The sequence below is a fragment of the Papaver somniferum genome, chromosome 10 (genome assembly GCF_003573695.1).
Source record: "Papaver somniferum cultivar HN1 chromosome 10, ASM357369v1, whole genome shotgun sequence".
NCBI lineage: Eukaryota > Viridiplantae > Streptophyta > Magnoliopsida > Ranunculales > Papaveraceae > Papaver > Papaver somniferum.
The window spans coordinates 142,071,244-142,087,970 of record NC_039367.1 but is presented as its reverse complement, the minus strand read 5'-3'; the positions used below and the strand labels follow the sequence as shown (position 1 = coordinate 142,087,970).

The 16,727-nt window shown below is 38.1% G+C and overlaps 2 protein-coding genes across 3 annotated transcripts; one reads left to right on the top strand and one right to left on the bottom strand.

Moving 5' to 3' along the window:
* Nucleotides 1-10,560: 10,560 nt before the first annotated feature.
* Nucleotides 10,561-11,952, top strand: LOC113316367 (protein phosphatase 2C 51-like). Its single transcript, XM_026564564.1, has 3 exons — nt 10,561-11,105; nt 11,187-11,292; nt 11,651-11,952. Exons 1-3 carry the CDS (start codon nt 10,566-10,568, stop codon nt 11,950-11,952), a joined length of 948 nt encoding a protein of 315 aa, XP_026420349.1. The 5' UTR covers nt 10,561-10,565.
* A 610-nt stretch (nt 11,953-12,562) lies between these two features.
* LOC113317069 (50S ribosomal protein L27-like) lies at nt 12,563-15,441 on the bottom strand. 2 transcript variants are annotated; one of them, XM_026565218.1, is made up of 4 exons: nt 15,308-15,441; nt 13,857-13,967; nt 13,622-13,752; nt 12,563-13,078 (listed from the first exon to the last, which is right to left on the bottom strand). In XM_026565218.1, exons 2-4 carry the CDS (start codon nt 13,948-13,950, stop codon nt 12,809-12,811), a joined length of 495 nt encoding a protein of 164 aa, XP_026421003.1. In that variant the 5' UTR covers nt 13,951-13,967; nt 15,308-15,441; the 3' UTR covers nt 12,563-12,808. The 2 variants fall into 2 exon arrangements, with proteins under 2 accessions (XP_026421003.1, XP_026421004.1); XM_026565219.1 differs by lacking the exon at nt 15,308-15,441 and adding an exon at nt 15,199-15,290.
* Nucleotides 15,442-16,727: the final 1,286 nt, after the last annotated feature.

Here is a 16,727-nt window from a genome sequence, read left to right as displayed (position 1 = left end):
CTAGTTTTTTCAAAGTACTGACATGCCATACAGTGCACTGAGCCCTATCTAGCTGATACTACATACATAAGCAACAGAGTCAAATCCCTTTTCACTACCGGCAAATGCAAGTAGCTAGTCTTCCATCTGAGAAAAGAGTGATATATTTTGCATCAAGTAAAATATGTTTGCATACTTGAAATTCAGCTAGTCGCCAATACAATAAAGGAGGGTTAAAATGTTCATCAAGTAAAACATGTTTGGAGACTTGAAGTTAGTAAGAAGTTACTAATTGCCATGCACAACTTCTGTAGAGATTCAAACTTAATTTAAAAGGAGTCATACAAAGTAAGTGTGTTTAGCTGCAAACTGGTAGACTCAAAATGATGACATCGTTAGGATTGCAGACATGGTTTTCTGAAGTTACATGAGACCTCAGCAGCAATAAATCTATCACCACCATCAAAAGTAAGATACATTCATAACAAATGATCTTATGCAAGCGCAAAAAGTGAAACAACAAATGCATTAAAAATTGTTTAGATGCTATACACTAATTACTACATTTTTATATCCACCATCAACTTGCATGAACCTCTGTGTCTTTGTTCTCAAGTTTGGATGTTCTATCTAGTGTTCACAGAGAACAAAAATTTCGAGAGACAAAATTAAGAAGTGAGAAACGTTTCAGATCTTTTAGGTTAACTAATTAATATTTACTATTACACCACAGCAATAACTCTAATTTATATTATGCTCTTCTTTTATGTCCTTGTATTTTCATTTACAATTTAGACCTTCCTATTTTTTCTTTCACATAAGACATCTCTTAGGAATTTTTTTTTTTTGTTGCCCCCTTGCCCATGCTGCCCCAAAGTCAAACTTTGATGACTTTGCCTAATGGTCGGCCCTGCATTTCAGAAATGATTAGCTTACGGCAACTTTCTCCCGATAGAATATCCCGCCTGAGATAAAGAACGGGCCCCACTTTAACCCTTTCTAATCCCAGTGTAGAGAAGCGTTGCCGTGACCGCACGATCCCCTTGCGGGATTTATTCTCGGTAGCTTTGTCGGTGAGTCTGTCACTCCTGATTTCATTTGGGACTCCTCGAAAACCAAGAAGGGTCGTTGGTTGTACCCTTCTAAGAAAAGGTGGGCTTGGTCTTAAATCCTTGTAGAGCATTGTAGGAAGTTAAACCAAGATATGGTGATTTGGTTCGTGGATCAACATATGATGTTGATCTAGTCCAAGTGGATCAACTTCTGCAGTTGACGCAGTCAAGTTGGATCAACATACGTTGTTGATACACTGTGCGATATTGGGAAGTTGGATCTAACTTGAGAACCAAGTTGTGTCGGTTGTTGTGTTTAGAGTCTTACTATGTTTAGAGTTTCTTTGTGTTTCTAAAAATGTGTTTTATTTAGAGTTTGTTTTTATTAGGAAAGTACTTTGAGTGATCGTCAAGTTTGTGAAACTATAAGTAGGCTATTGAGCCATAAGAATTGTACATCGAATTTGATTATCAATGTAGGCTTTTATTTGCTTCCGCGTGTGCTCTCCTCTCTCTTGCTCGATCCTACATATGATATCAGAGCAAGGTGAGAGGAAGAGAGAGGAGAAGGAGTAAGAGTTAGGGAAGTTTTTCATCATTTTGGTTTTAGGGTTTGAGAAAAATAATTGCGTGAAGTTTGAGATGAGGAGATGGTGTAGTTCGTAGTTTTGCTGCCGCTGAAGAGTTTGTTAGCTATTGAATCACGTCTGCGGGTTCAATGTGTCTAAGAAAACTAGGTCAAGACTGAGTTTGGTTAAGAAAACAATGGTCGAATGCGAGTTGAGCTTTGGGTTGGTGATGGATATCTCTGTTAGTTTTCTGGTGTTTGACGTGCTACGGAAAAGGAAAGAAAGAATTGAGCATTAAGAAGAAATCCAAAGTTTGTTAAGAACCAAGAGATTAGAACTCGAGTTGGGATTCGAATTGTCTTGAGTTGTTGGCGATTCTCGTTGTTGTTGCTGAAGAAGAACAGATGATAGGTGCTTAGAGATGCTATGGAGTTCTCGAGTATGCCATGAGCTTGTGCTCGTGGTGATCGTGATGCTGATTACATAGAAAGAGTTTGGGGAGGTGATGTTGTGCCTCGGTGATTGGTAGAGATCACGACTGTTTGTGATGGAGTTCATTGATCTTCGGTGATGGAGATATTAACTGAACAGAGTTTTAGGGCGACGTTCACAATCCCAAGACCAGGTGAGAAATGGTACAAGGTTACTGTTGTTTGCCGTAAATTGTTGTTACTTCGATGGAAATGTTGTTGACCACGGTGATGGAGTTTACTTCCATATCAGGATCGATCGGGAGAGACGAGTCCGAGGAGTTGGCGGTGGTGATTTTTGTTGATCAATAGAAGGTGCAGTGAAGAAGGAAACATAGAAGATGAAGTTGCTGCCGGCAATAGAAAAACGATGGGGATCGAATATGTTTTAGGAGAACGCAGACAACGCTTGCTTGGGTTTCACGACCCTAAGGTCAGGTAAGAACCGACATTGCTGCTGAGCGTAAAAAAAAATTGATTGGTTCTGCTGAAGATACAGTTGAACAGAAGTGTTATTGGAAGTTGATAATAGTATAGGTGTTACAAAGAACAATCACAGTTACAAAATTGTTACAGTTTCTAAGAAGTGTGACAGAAGAAAAGTCACAATTTGTGACAGTAGGCGTGACAAAAAGTTTTATAACAGAAGAAAAGTGTGACAGTTTTGTGGCAGAGGTGTTGCGGAAAGTTGTTAAAGTGTTTGAAGAAGTTTTGGGTGAGTGGTTGATTCAAAGGGTTAAGTCATGGATTCGAAATAGACGCAAAAGAAGATCAAAGTTGGTATTGCAGTCAAGAAGGATTGGTACAGTTCGATGAAGTTGATCGAATTCAGAAACTTAGAATGACAATGAATGTTGGGTATTGATGTTTGAGCTTAAGGGAGGAAGGTAGCATGTTGGAGTTTAAGCTCAAACATGTTGTTGTAGTTGAAGAGTTTGTGGCAGAAATTTGGAAATCTTACAAAGTGTGGCAGATTTTGTAAAGAAGCATAACAAGAGAATGATTGTGAGAGAAACTTGTAAAAAAAAAGAAGTGTGAAAGTTTCGACTCTAACAAGCGTGACTAGAACAAAGAAGTATAGAAGAAAAGAGAAGAAGAAACAACAGTAAGGTTGTGAAGAAAGAGAAGAGTAATCACCAGGTGGTGATGAGAGATTGAAGAGAAGAGACGTCACAAGGTGTAATCGTAAGAAGTGAAGCTATCCCAGTGTGGGATTTGGCTAGATTTGTGTGAAGCAATCCCAGTGGGGATTTGGCTAGAGAAGTGAAGAAATTTCAGTGTGGAATTTGAAGAGTTGAGTGGAAATCCTGCGAGTGAAGTGGGTAAACAAGAGATGAGTTTGAGCTACAATGCTCGGTGAAGAAAGTTGAAGGTGAGCTATAATGCTCGGTGATGAGTTAAATAATTTGGTTTTGTGTTTGGTTCCCAAGTTGAATAGAGCACAAAAAGGTGTTTCTAGCTTGTTAAGAATGGTGTTCCGCTGCGATGAAGAATGTGAAAAGAAGTATGATGATTGTTGTTAAGCAAAAAGAAGAAGTTTGTTTTTGTGAGTTAATGATGACGGATTCTGGAATGAGAAAAGACAAGAACGTGTTAACGTTTATCAATGGAAGAAGAGGAATGAAAAATGATAAAAGACAAGGACGTGCAAACGTCGATCAATCGAAGAAGAGGGTTACGGAATTCTCGTTGAATGATATCTTGGTTTAAGGGATGATGTTGGAAGTTAAACCAAGATATGGTGATTTGGTTCGTGGATCAACATCATATGTTGATCCAGTCCAAGTGGATCAACTGTTGCAGTTGACGCAGTCAAGTTGGATCAGCATACGTTGTTGACACACTGTGCGATATTTGGAAGTTGGAAATAACTTGAGAAGCAAGTTGTGTCGGTTGTTGTGTTTAGAGTTTTAATATGTTTAGAGTTTCTTTGTGTTTCTAGAAGTGTGTTTTATTCAGAGTTTGTTTTTATTAGGAAAGTACTTTGAGTGATCGTCAAGTTTGTGAGACTATAAGTAGGATATTGAGCCATAAGAATTGTACACCGAATTTGATTATCAATGCAGACTTTTATTTGCTTCCGCATGTGCTCTCCTCTCTTTTGCTCGATCCTACAAGCATGAATAGAGCTTTAGTCTTCAAATGTTGGATGGCAAAAAGTTTCCTGGGGGATTGGGGAGAAAAGTAGTAGTTTCAAAAATAGTAAAATACACACTCGACAGCATGATAGAGAAACTAAAAAGCCAAATTCTTCAAACAAGTGTGAAGTCTGAAAAGAAAATTTTCTCTGTTCTCAACTCCTTTGATCTTCACAAGAAGCTGAAAATTGGAAATTGGGAAATCTATTAGATTTTGGTGGGCCGAAGACATCTAGGAGGGTGATCAAGCATTTATTTTGAGGCTCCCTTTGATTCATGCCGAGGGTTAGTACTTTGTAACGGTGGAAGTTGAGTTGTCATGAGAGAGGATTGAAGTTGGACATGAGTGAAAAGGTGGTGATGGTGGAAAGGGATAATTCAAAAGCCACGGGAAGAGAGAATCTATAAATGTTTTTACCCCCAAATTCTTGGGATTAGAGTCACGAATCACGACCATTCTTTGATGATCAGCAGCCTTCTTTTGTGATTGCACACCCACCTTAGTGTGGCTACACCCCTGGCCCAGCGCCTAATCATTAAGCTTGCTACTTCTCTTGCTGTTACATCTAATAAGTTTTAAACAAAATATCTCTTCATCCAATTGGTAACTCATCATGTTTAACGGTGATTCTCCATAATATATATTCATTACTAGGGTGGGTCTTATGGATGAAAAAGCGTATCCTTGGAATTTATAACTTGAAAAATAATGGGAAAATGGGTCATTTTCCCAAATATTTTTAAAACATGGTTTTAATGGACGAGTAAAAATTAGTATGGGTGAAATGGACACCAAAAAAATAGCAAGAATGAAACTGGATTCATCCTGGTTTAAACTTAAAAAATAGCGAGGATGAAACTCGATGCATCCTGATGTAAATTTGTTTGTATCGTGTATAAAATACACGGGAGGCCCGCATATCAATATAAGGAGCCATGCAAGGAAGCTTAATGCCAGGAGTTATGCATGGAAGATTAATTTCAGGAATTAATTCCAGGAGGTTGCATGCAGTATTAATTCCAGGAGGTTTCATGCAAAATTAATTCCAGGAGGTTTCATGCAAGGGAAATAAATACAATTTATGTTTACCTCATAATGAGGGAAAGACCCTAGTTCAGAATTGTATAAATAGAGGGAATATAATCCTGAGAAGAAGGTGGCTGGTAGGGGAAAAAATGCCATGTAATTCTATTATCAATAAGAAAATCACTTCCCAAGGGGATTCGTCCGTGGATGTAGGCAAACCATGTCAAACCACGTAAAATTCGTGTCTCTCATCTTTATGCATGTTTCATGTTTTAACCCTGTTTTCATCAACAACACCAAAATCATCGTGTTTAGTACTCGAAAATATTTCTGGGTGCAAACATTGGCGCCGACTAAGGGGACTCGAGTAAAACGATCGAGTTTTACCAGTGAGAGAAGTCCTGGAACAATCATGCACGAATATCCATGCAAAATCAGCAAGAAAAAAATAACAAGATAGGGTTAAGAAGAAAATAATCGCGTAACTGTTGCGAAGAGATCAAAACCGTTACGAAACAGTTGAAGAAAGTGTGGCGAAACAGAAGCAGAGAAGTTACAAAACCGTAAAAGTTAAAAATGTTGTAGAAAGGCGTTACAAAAGCTTCTATCCTGTACGGCTACAAAGATCTATCGCTCAGGTACGCCTCATCATCCAAAAGATCCAATCCGTGCAGATCTAACGAATCTGGACCATTAAATCTGTCCAGCCTCCGTACACCAACGATCCAGTACTTCTCAAACGCTGACAAGTCAGCGCACAGTCAATGCCTTGTGGGTCCAGTTAACTTGTGCCACGTCACTGACACGTCAGCAAAGACTGTCACGTCATCGATGAGTGACCAGTCAGCAAATACGCCATGTCAGCGACCTTTACGCCACGTCAGCAAGTGATAGACACATTTTTGTGTCTAATTTGATCTCAATACTATATATTGTTGGCACTCGATTTTGTACTAATTTTGTTATTTTATGTATTTGTAGGTATTTTTTGGAAATAAATATTTTAAGAAAATTCGGCTCGAAAAGTTGATTTTGGCACCCGGAGGGCACGTGTTATTCGGACTCCCAAGTTTGGATAAGGGGTAACCTAATTACTAAGGGGCACCCCCAGGTCACCCCCAAGGCATCTGCTATTCGCACCCCAGTCCAGGATAAGGGGCACCTTCTTCAACAATTCAAATTCTCAAAATTGGCGGGAAAAATGTTCACACACAGGAGAATTTTCGATCAAAGAAATGAAGTAGTGGTAGGTCGATTCAATGGCTGAATTTTGGTAGAAAGATGTGATTTAGCCTAAGGAAGATATTTTGGGTGTCTAATTTGATCGGAATTGGCTGGAAATATCGATTTGATTCTCGAGCTCAAAACAGAGCTACACGGAGTGAACACGACCTGTACACGGTGTTGTGTGTGTTTTGGTTGTGCATGGAAGTGTTTTGGAGGAGTTGGATGACTTATGAGGCATGTATAAGCCTTACTAGAGCGTGCAGGATCCAAGTTTACGTGTGAAATTCTAAATCTGGTAAGAAAATATTCAAAAATAATGTTATTCACTGCCGAGTAAAGACGAATTATTTGGAGTTATGGCGAGGGATTTCAGCGTGTCTTTGAGTATAAATATGATCTTTGGGTCTACTAGAATGGTTGTCGAGAGTTTGGGGAGGTTTGGAGGCGAGCAGAGAGGCGCAGGAGGAGTTGCAGAGAAGTTACCTGCTGCTGCTGCTGCCATTAACACGCCTGAAGAACACGAAGAACGGACTCGCAGCAGCAGTCGTTCTTCAACAGTGAAATCGACTGTCGTATGTGGGTCGTAGTTCTTCAACGACAACAGCACCTCAGCTCTGTCGTTGATTCTGGACGCCTTCTGTGGGTCGCAGAATCCTGTTTTAGAACATTTACTTATCTTTCTCTTCATTGTAAAACACTTTTGAGCATCAATGAAATATTTTGAGAGGTTTTTCACCATGATGAGCTAACCCCAACACTGGGGCGACGGAGGAGGCCGAGCTTCATAAATGGGTAATTTTATTAATTCTTTTTAAGACTTTTGCATTAAAAATTAAGTGAAATATGATTTGATTAAATTGGGTGTTATTTGATTAGATGGGTCATGCTTAGCTTAGGTGATTTGATGTTCCATGCTTAACATTTACAACCAATGTTTTGAGAATCGACTTTGGCAAAATAAGAGTCCATATATGTTTTGAGCTATTATTGTTGAGAATAAATCATTAAGCCCTATGTTATGAAGATTGGCCGAATCATTAGTCCCAGTACCTCTCTACCAATTTGTCAATATTTTTTTTGTATATAATTTTTATTAAATCTAAAAAAATCTGCTTTCACAAGTCTGAAAAGAACCCTATTTTATAACCACTATTACTACACACACGAAAAATTTTAAATCAGCAAGGTGATCCAATCAACGTGCCACGTCAACAATACTCGCTAACCTGAAAGCTCCACGTCACGAACATGACACGTCAGCAACCAGAATCAGCCACATCAGCTGCCACGTCAGCAATGTCTACTTCCACGTTAGCAAATTGATCGAGTCAGCACGCCACGTCAGTAAGTTGATCCAGTCAGCACTGCCGCATATGCAACAACACGCACGCTTCGTTCAAACCTTGTTTCGTCAATAACTTATTCGTTTTAAGTCTGAATTTAGTGATTTTTTGCTCGTTGGAATCGTCTTTCAATTCCCTACAGCGTGGAAGCAAAAAAATTTGTGTTCGAGAAACTTTTATATGCACTTGGGACAGCAACATGATCGAGTTCGAGATTCGTGGATAACGACATGATCGAGTTCGAGGTTCGTGGATAGTGACATGATCGGGTTCGAGATGAGGATTGCATAGACCCTTCAATATTTAGCCTTGCATCACTTCGCAAGCACCTAAAGCCTCACCTTGCACGTGAGCACATAAATCTTGCTTTTATCGCAAGCATAAAATCTCGTCTTGCACGTGAATATGAAAGACTTGCATCTTGGCAAGCATAAAGTCTCATCTGAACCACGAGCCCAATGCCCGATATTGGTCCAAAGACTCGTACTTAACACAAGCAACGTCCAGCCTGTCCGAGCAGCAAGCGCTAGCCTTGTTACGTTACGAGCAAAAAGCCTTTCCCCATCCGCAAGCACACACTACATTCTACTCAAGACTTGACTAGCTATCGAGCATCACAAGTCCACCACGTAACAAAAAGTCTCGCCTAGCACGTGAGCAAATTTAATTTATTGCAGGTTATTACAGTTGGGGGCGTCTTTGTAATGTCTCTACTCACGTTTGGGGGCGACTGGCGAGTTACGTCATCGACGATTGACGCGAAGGAAAAACAAAATTCTTAACCCCAACAAGTTGGAGGTTAAGAGGGGGCGATGTTTGTACCGTGTATAAAATATACGGGAGGCCCGCAAATCAATATAAGGAGCCATGCAAGGAAGCTTAATGTCTGGAATAATGCATGGAAAATTAATTCCAGGAGGTTTCATGCAAGGGAAATAAATAAAATTTATGTTTACCTCATAATGAGGGGAAGAGCCTAGTTCAGAATTGTATAAATAGAGGGAATATAATCCCGAGAAGAAGGTGGCTGGTAGGGGGAAAACATCCCATGTAATTCTATTATCAATAAAAAAATCACTTCCCAAGGGGATTCGTCAGTGGATGTAGGCAAACCATGCCGAACCACGTAAAATTCGTGTCTCTCATCTTTATGCTTGTTTCATGTTTTAATCCTGTTTTCATCAACAACACCAAAATCATCGTGTTTAGTACTTGGAAATATTTTTGGGTGCAAACAAAATAAAAAATGAGAAAAAGTATTTGAAAATGGGCAGGATGAAACTGTTCACAACTTTACATCCTGGAGATTTTTACATTTTCTTCCATTTAAACAGTATCCAATTTTACATGTCTTTTTCACACAGGAATTATCGTTATTGGGTTAATTGACCAATTTTGTGAAAAATAATTTTCACTCGTACATAGTTTTAACCCAAAATTCCATCAATAATATTCAATAAGGTTAAGGTTATGAACCCTGCCTCACGTGTACTAGATAGTCTGGATTCACTCCCCAATGGGGTCTCAAAAGCCTCCCCTAGACAACACTTGCCCCTACACAATGCACGCGATACACCCGTAAATATCACTACAACAACTCTAAAGTGTCCGAATATTCTTCCGCAGAACCATCCCATGGCATACAACCAAGATCTGAACAGCTGTTCAAACGGATAGCGATCAAGCGGGCACTCGATGAAAATCCCGACTAAACATCCCATGGGCAGGAAGCTAGCGCTCCTAGCACCTAGATCTGTGCGGGCAAATGGGTCCCACTGCTTGTCTCCGTGGGGATTTACTATCGGGACTCCAAATCGGCAAGTCTATCGGGTTCACGAATCCTTATCGGGAGGGTTTGCCTGGTATATATATAGCAGTACTGCATCACTATCCATGCCAACGAAGAAAAGCCAAAGAGATAATAGAGTAGTTCAGATTCTTATCGTCATTCTTTTGAAAAAGATCGACAGAGATTGTGATCCTTAACTCTTTCATAAAAAGGGCTCTAATATTATCTAATAGATTTATAAGATAATCTATCAGATACTACTAAAATGTGTATGGACCAAATATTGGGTCAAGTTCCAACTTCAGTTGGTTTGCGATACTTATCTCATTTCCAGTCAGCAATCCAACAGTTAGAGAGGTACTTGCACACATGAGAGCTGATGGTTGCATATGTGGGCTGGCCTACTTGGTTTAATATTCGTCCCGACTCACTCCCCCTGTTCGCTCTTCCATTACCCGTCTTGATGTCAAAACTGATTTGCTTGAGGATGATGATACATTGCATCTTAGTTAACCAAATAGCGTGTGCATATGGAAATAATATCACATATGTGTCTGATACGAAAATGCGTGCGTCCCAATATCACGAGTCCCAGGCGGACACATGACATGATCATTTCAGGAGTGTCCCTGCTGCATAACATGCAGAGGATTTGCTCGCTTATCTCCATTATCTTATCGCGTGTCTAAACCAAATTCAAATTTGCTAACAGATGTCAAATCCTATGCATGCACATGCAGCACATTCTACTTGTTCATTTATTTTTTTTTGTTATTTGTTTTGACTTCTTTTGACTCGACAGTTCTATAAAAGGAAGACATTTTTGTTTTGAATATTTTCATCATCATAAATCGAGTCAAATGGAAATAATAGTGGATGATCATGATCATAGTAATAGGATGGGTGGATCATCTCTACCGCCCATTGGAATATTATTAGAAAAAGAGGTACCAACAACAACAAAAACAACAATGGTCGGGATATTAGTATCGTCGGGAGGAAATGAAATCTGCGGTGGTGACAATGTGAGCGGAGATTTCTTACAGTCTGTGTCACATGGTTCTGTTTCTGTGTGTGGTGGAAGACCGGAGATGGAAGATGCTGTGACTGTAGTGCAAAACTTATTACCTTCATCATATAATGTCCGTCCACGCAATCATGATCACGGTGGAGAAGTGAAATATGATTTTTTTGCTGTGTATGATGGACATGGTGGCTCCGTTGTAGCAAACCTATGTTGTGAGCGGTTACATAAGATACTAGTGAATGAGACTGTATCATCAAATCTTGATGAGATCGACTGGGAAAATGTTATGGTGAGTTGCTTTGAGAAAATGGATAGAGAAGTAAGTGAAAAAGAAGTTGAAAATCAACGTATTAAGTCAGCAGGATCAACGGCTGTGGTTTCTTTGATCAGTAAAGATAAAATTATAGTTGCTAATTGTGGTGATTCTAGGGCTGTCTTGTCTCGTGTTGGCTCACCACCGATCCCACTTTCTGAAGATCATAAGGTAAATTTTCTTGCTATTTTTTATTTTTAAAGTGTATTCCGTGACATACGACGTATCGGCGGATTTAATTTGCAGTTCAAGCCTGACAGGAAAGATGAGATGGAGAGAATCGAAGGGGCTGGAGGAATGGTAATCAACTGGAATGGATTCCGTGTTCTCGGTGTCCTTGCCACCTCTAGATGCATAGGTGCTATAACAGTGCTATATTTCCTATATCACTTGCAAACTGTAGTTCACATTTTGTAGCTTGTACCATAACCTGTAAGCTGCTGCTGGTTTGGCGACAAATCCAGGTAAAATCAAACTGAGCATCCTCTTGTAAGCTGGTTTTTGTTACAAAAGAGAGAAACAAAAGAATAACTTTAGAACTAAAACAATAAAGATTACCGAAAATCCCTGTCTGAAACTAAACCACACTGAAGGCAGGCAGATGTAGACGTTTCGGCTCAATTAGCTACCAAATGACGAAAGTAAAAACCAACAGCACAGACATTTTTAGTTTTAGGCTGCTGCTAATGCTGTTTTTTGTTTCCATTTTTGTGCAGGTGATCGCTACCTCAAGCCATTTGTAACATCTGTCCCGGAGGTCACGATAACTTCACGAAACGAAAGCGATGAGTTTCTAATATTGGCTAGTGATGGTTTATGGGATGTTATGTCAAACAAGATGGCTTGTCAAATAGCAAGGAAATGTCTAGAAGGTAAAGTAGCAAGGATATCCTCGTCACTTTTGGATCATACTTGTAATGCAGCATTCGCTGCAGCAGTTCTGGCTGAAGTTTCAATGGCTAGAGGAAGTAAAGATAATATCAGTGTTGTGGTTGATGAGTTGAAAAAACTAATCTAAGTAGATGGCTAGTTCTGGTAAGCGTAGTACTAATTATAGTTTTCCAAGTTTTCCTTTCAGTCTTTAAATTGCAAGTGTTCAATACTTAAATTGGTCAGACACTGCTTATATACCAAGATGTCTGGAAATTGGGGTATTTTTTTTCTTATCCAGCTACCTGGATTTTTGTAGGTAGCAAGCCTCTTCCTATCAATGAGGTTTATTAAATAAAATAGAAGCTCTCTAATAATCTTCTTTTCCCTGTTCTTCCTAAGGCTAGCCCAAATTGCATCAAGAACAAACGAGGGTTCAATTCTTGTTCTCCTATTTAGATCATCTTCACAGCTGAACCCCCAATTTGCGCCATTATCTTTCAGCTGTTCATAAAGACTGGCAGTTGGAGGGGCAGAAAACACTGAAGGGCGAGCGGACACAGGTGTGATATGCAAGACGGACAGAGTATGAACAGTTGGAGGGGAAGAAAAATTGGTTTAGTATTTACAGATTCTCTCTTCCTATGGCTTTAGATATCTAAACCTATTTCATGTCTCGTTTCAGAGTCCCTACTAGTGATGTTACAAGGTTAAATCATATATGCTCAACAATCGTAATAAACAAGCAGACATATATATAGCTAAAGGGTTTCTACTTTCCGATGGTATATTCATAATAAGAAACTGTTTCTGTGTGTAAAAGATTAAAACAGAAAAAGAGCTGAAACAAAGAGTAATGAAAATCCCAGCCTAAAAATTACCCAACTGAAGAAAATAAACCCTGAAATTTCACTATAAAAGTAAAAAGGCAATGAACAATCCTCCAAAATCCTATATGGGAACAGGGATTAACGAATTCATTGTTGCTTTCTAAACGTTAAACCCTAAGCCTTAGCTGTCTCAAGTACAACAGGGGTTTTATCGGCGTAGATAATATGACCTTCTTTAGGATTATTGGTATAGACAGGGTGAAGCACATGACCATCTTTGGGCTCGACGTGAACCCACTTACGGCCACTCAGCTTATGACGCTCAAATTTAACATTACCTTCTTTCAACGCAAACAAGGTGTGATCCTTCCCGATTCCAACATAGTTTCCAGGATGAAATCTTGTGCCCCGCTGGCGTACTATTATGTTTCCAGGAATTACTCGCTGCACAAAATCAATTTGAAAGTATCATCAGTACATCTAAGTAAATGGACACTCTACTACATTCTACAGTTTGGCCACGCCAACGCGTGGACAGTCATGTCCAACAATAAGACACTACAGCGAGTACTTGCACATGATAATGTCTGATTTAGAACGATATAGTAAAGTCCAGACCATTTTGTCCAGTTACACACGATGCATAAACAACATCTGTGCATGTGTGTATGTGAAAATACACATATACAGATACAAGTGAAAATACAACGTTAAAGTGAAAATACAGCAATTGCGTTGTCAAGTTTGTATTAAGAATTGTCGTGTTAGTTTTGGCTTTTCCCGCTCACAGTGTCAAACACATCATTCTAGGGTTGGACACCGATAACAGTAAGGTTTTGAATTGGCAGGGTTTGAATGACATCAATCAGAAAGGAGATTACTTTGCACGTGACGATTCTTCATTATCACACCAAAGATAAGGGGACAAGGTTCGATAAATCGATGTCATAAAAGAATTAAATGAACATGACGACTTGTAACACTTACCTCCCCGCCAAATTTCTTCACCCCCAAATTCTTGGGATTAGAATCACGACCATTCTTTGATGATCCGGCAGCCTTTTTTGTGGCCCACCGTCTGACCATCAATCTTGCCAGTCCTCCTTCTGCTGCTACATCTAAAAAGTTAAGTAGACAACAATATTATATACCGGCGACACCTTAAATTTGAATTTGATACTAAAAATGAACACAAAAACTTAAAATGATAGACAGGATCTACCAGAAAGACCACTATAGACGGAAACATTGGTAATCAGCTCTCGTAGATTCCCTCTTCTACATAGAGTTGAAGAAAGGTTATTCATTATATTCATCTTTGACTGGGGTAAACCTGAAAAAACAATCTAGAGTCAGAACATCAGAGACGAAAAATACGAACTGCAACAAAAGTAAAATATACGAATGCCTGAACTTCCAAACCTTCGAAAATAGTTCCTTATACGAATACACTACAACTTACTTATACATGACATTCCCTTATTATTGTTCTTTGCCAAAAAAAAGCAACATTAGTAAGAAAATATGAATATCATTAAGAGGACAAATCACCCGTCGTAAGATTCAGACCCCATCAGTAAAACACAAATCAATATTACAGTTACATGTTATTCACCAACTATACGAAAAACGCATGGAATCCAACATATGCATTTTCTGTTATTCTTTTTCTACTACAACAAACGTGATAATAACCACTCTAGGGATCCAACACTAATGGTGTCCTGAGGGATCGAAACCTCCAAAGAAGTTTTCAAATCTACCCGTCGAGGATGGAAGCCAAAGAACAGTAGATTATCGCAGGTCAATATCTGAAATCCAACTACAAGAGATGATTTGGGGGAAGGTCAAAAGGAAAAAGAGTAAGAAGAAGACAAAGAAAAGAACCACAGGTGAGTGTAAGCTTGAAAGTGAGTACAAAAGGGTTTGAGATCAGTATTATGTTGGACAAAAGGGTCAATATCTGAAATCCAACTTCAGTTATGTTGGACATGAAGGCATCGCTCTCCAAGAAATTTGAGTTATATCATGGGATGCGGTGGTAAATGGAACATTATCATGTAGCTTCCCTACTTCAGGTAAGTAAACAACTCATATGTGACTGGAATCCTGATTCTATTAAGATTGACCGGATGGAGGACATCTGAAACTGTATTTCAACATGTCGATTTCATACAGAATCTCACTCTATCCAATTTGATACCTAGTTTTAACAAGTATAATAACATCAAATCCGGCTTAAAACGATTGATATTGTGATTCTATAACTACTGATCCCAATCTCCTTACACTAATGACCAATGAGACATTCAATTCAATTCAATCAATTAGACATGCTTTTCTTAAATTACAGAAATCTAAGACCTTTTTTCTGTCTAGAAACAGCCTCTATAACAATCTCAAAATCTTATGAACTATGAACCATAACAATTACATATAAAAACAACAAAACCATTCATTACATAAGATGGGTATTCGTTAAAAAAGAGATTTAACAATCCGGGCAAGTCAAATCAGTGAGCCAAAAAAATGCCCTAAGTAACAAATTGGATTGGAAAACTAGCCTGGTTTTGGGGTTTAAGGGTTCTTCTAGTTACGATTGTGTCAAGGAGGATGAAGATAATCAAAATCTAGAGATGGAGAAAGAAAAAAAAAGAAGAAGAAGCTTAGTACCTGTGTCTGTAGAATCAAGCTGTGAGAAAGAGGAACTGAGAAATGGAAGAAAGCAAACAAGAGACAAAACTTGGTGATCATCACATGTTTACTAAGGGCACCCCAACCCGAAACCAAAAAAAAAACGTATTATAGCTTAGCATTTGTAGGGCGACCCAAAAAGAATAAGGGGCGACTTTTTAATACCCATCCAGGAAAGATGATTATGGGGTGTCTTAAACATAGAAAACTCTATACACTGTTCTTTATCTTTATACTAAATCTAAACCTATATCATTTATTTTCATAATCATGATATTCCTCCTCTTCTTCTTCTTTATTCTGCGGACTGAAATCTTTTTCATCATTTTAGTTTTTATCGAAACCAAATATCGTCGATCAAATAAATTTTAGGATTAATTGTTTAAAATTAAAATCCAAAATTCATTAACCTTAAAGTTGATACTTAGAACATCAAAAAAACAAAATCGATTTAAACAAACAAAACGGATAAATAATAATAATTGTGATCCAAAATTAGGATTTGATTACTTGAGATCAAAAAATTGATCAGAAAATTTTCTAGGATTTACAGTTGCGGTAGGTATAAAGTTGATTTTATCCACCGATTATGGTTGATGTTCTTAAGAAAATGAAGAACATCAACTATAATCGCGAGGTAAAATAGATTATTATCTACCGATTATTTTTACGTCAAAAAATTCAATTTTCTGTACCAAAAATTAAGCATAATCGGTAGATATCATCAACCTGTGTCTACTAATTGTGAAACTAAAGAAATTCAAAGTTTTATTAGTTTTTGAAAAACTAGAATTTGGGGCTACTATCACAATCAGTAGATAATGAACATCCCTAAACTACCGATTGTACAATCGGTAGATAGCAAACATCACGAAACTACCAATTGTGAAAGTAAAGAAATTCAAAAAAATTATTTGCTTTTGAGAAATTAATGGGGCTGCTATCATAATCGGTTGATAATGAACATCACAAAACTACCGATTATGAAAGTAGAAAAATTCAAAATTTTATTAGTTTTTCAAAAATTAGAATTTGGGGCTACTATCACAATCGATAGATAATGAACATTATTGTACAATCGGTAGATAATAAACATCATGAAACTACCAATTGTGAAAATAGGGAATTCAATAAAACAAAAATTGAAAAATTAGAATTTTGGGTTATTATCACAATCGGTAGATAATGAACATCATGCAACTACCGATTGTTAAAGTAGACAAATTGAAAAAATTTATTAGCTTTTGAAAAATTAGATTTGTGGTTACTATCACAATCAGTAGATAATGAGCATCACGAAACTACCGACTGTGAAAGTAGAAAAGTTTTGAAATTTTATCAGCTTTTGAAAAATTAGAATTTGGAGCTACTATCACAATCGGTAGATAATAAACATCAC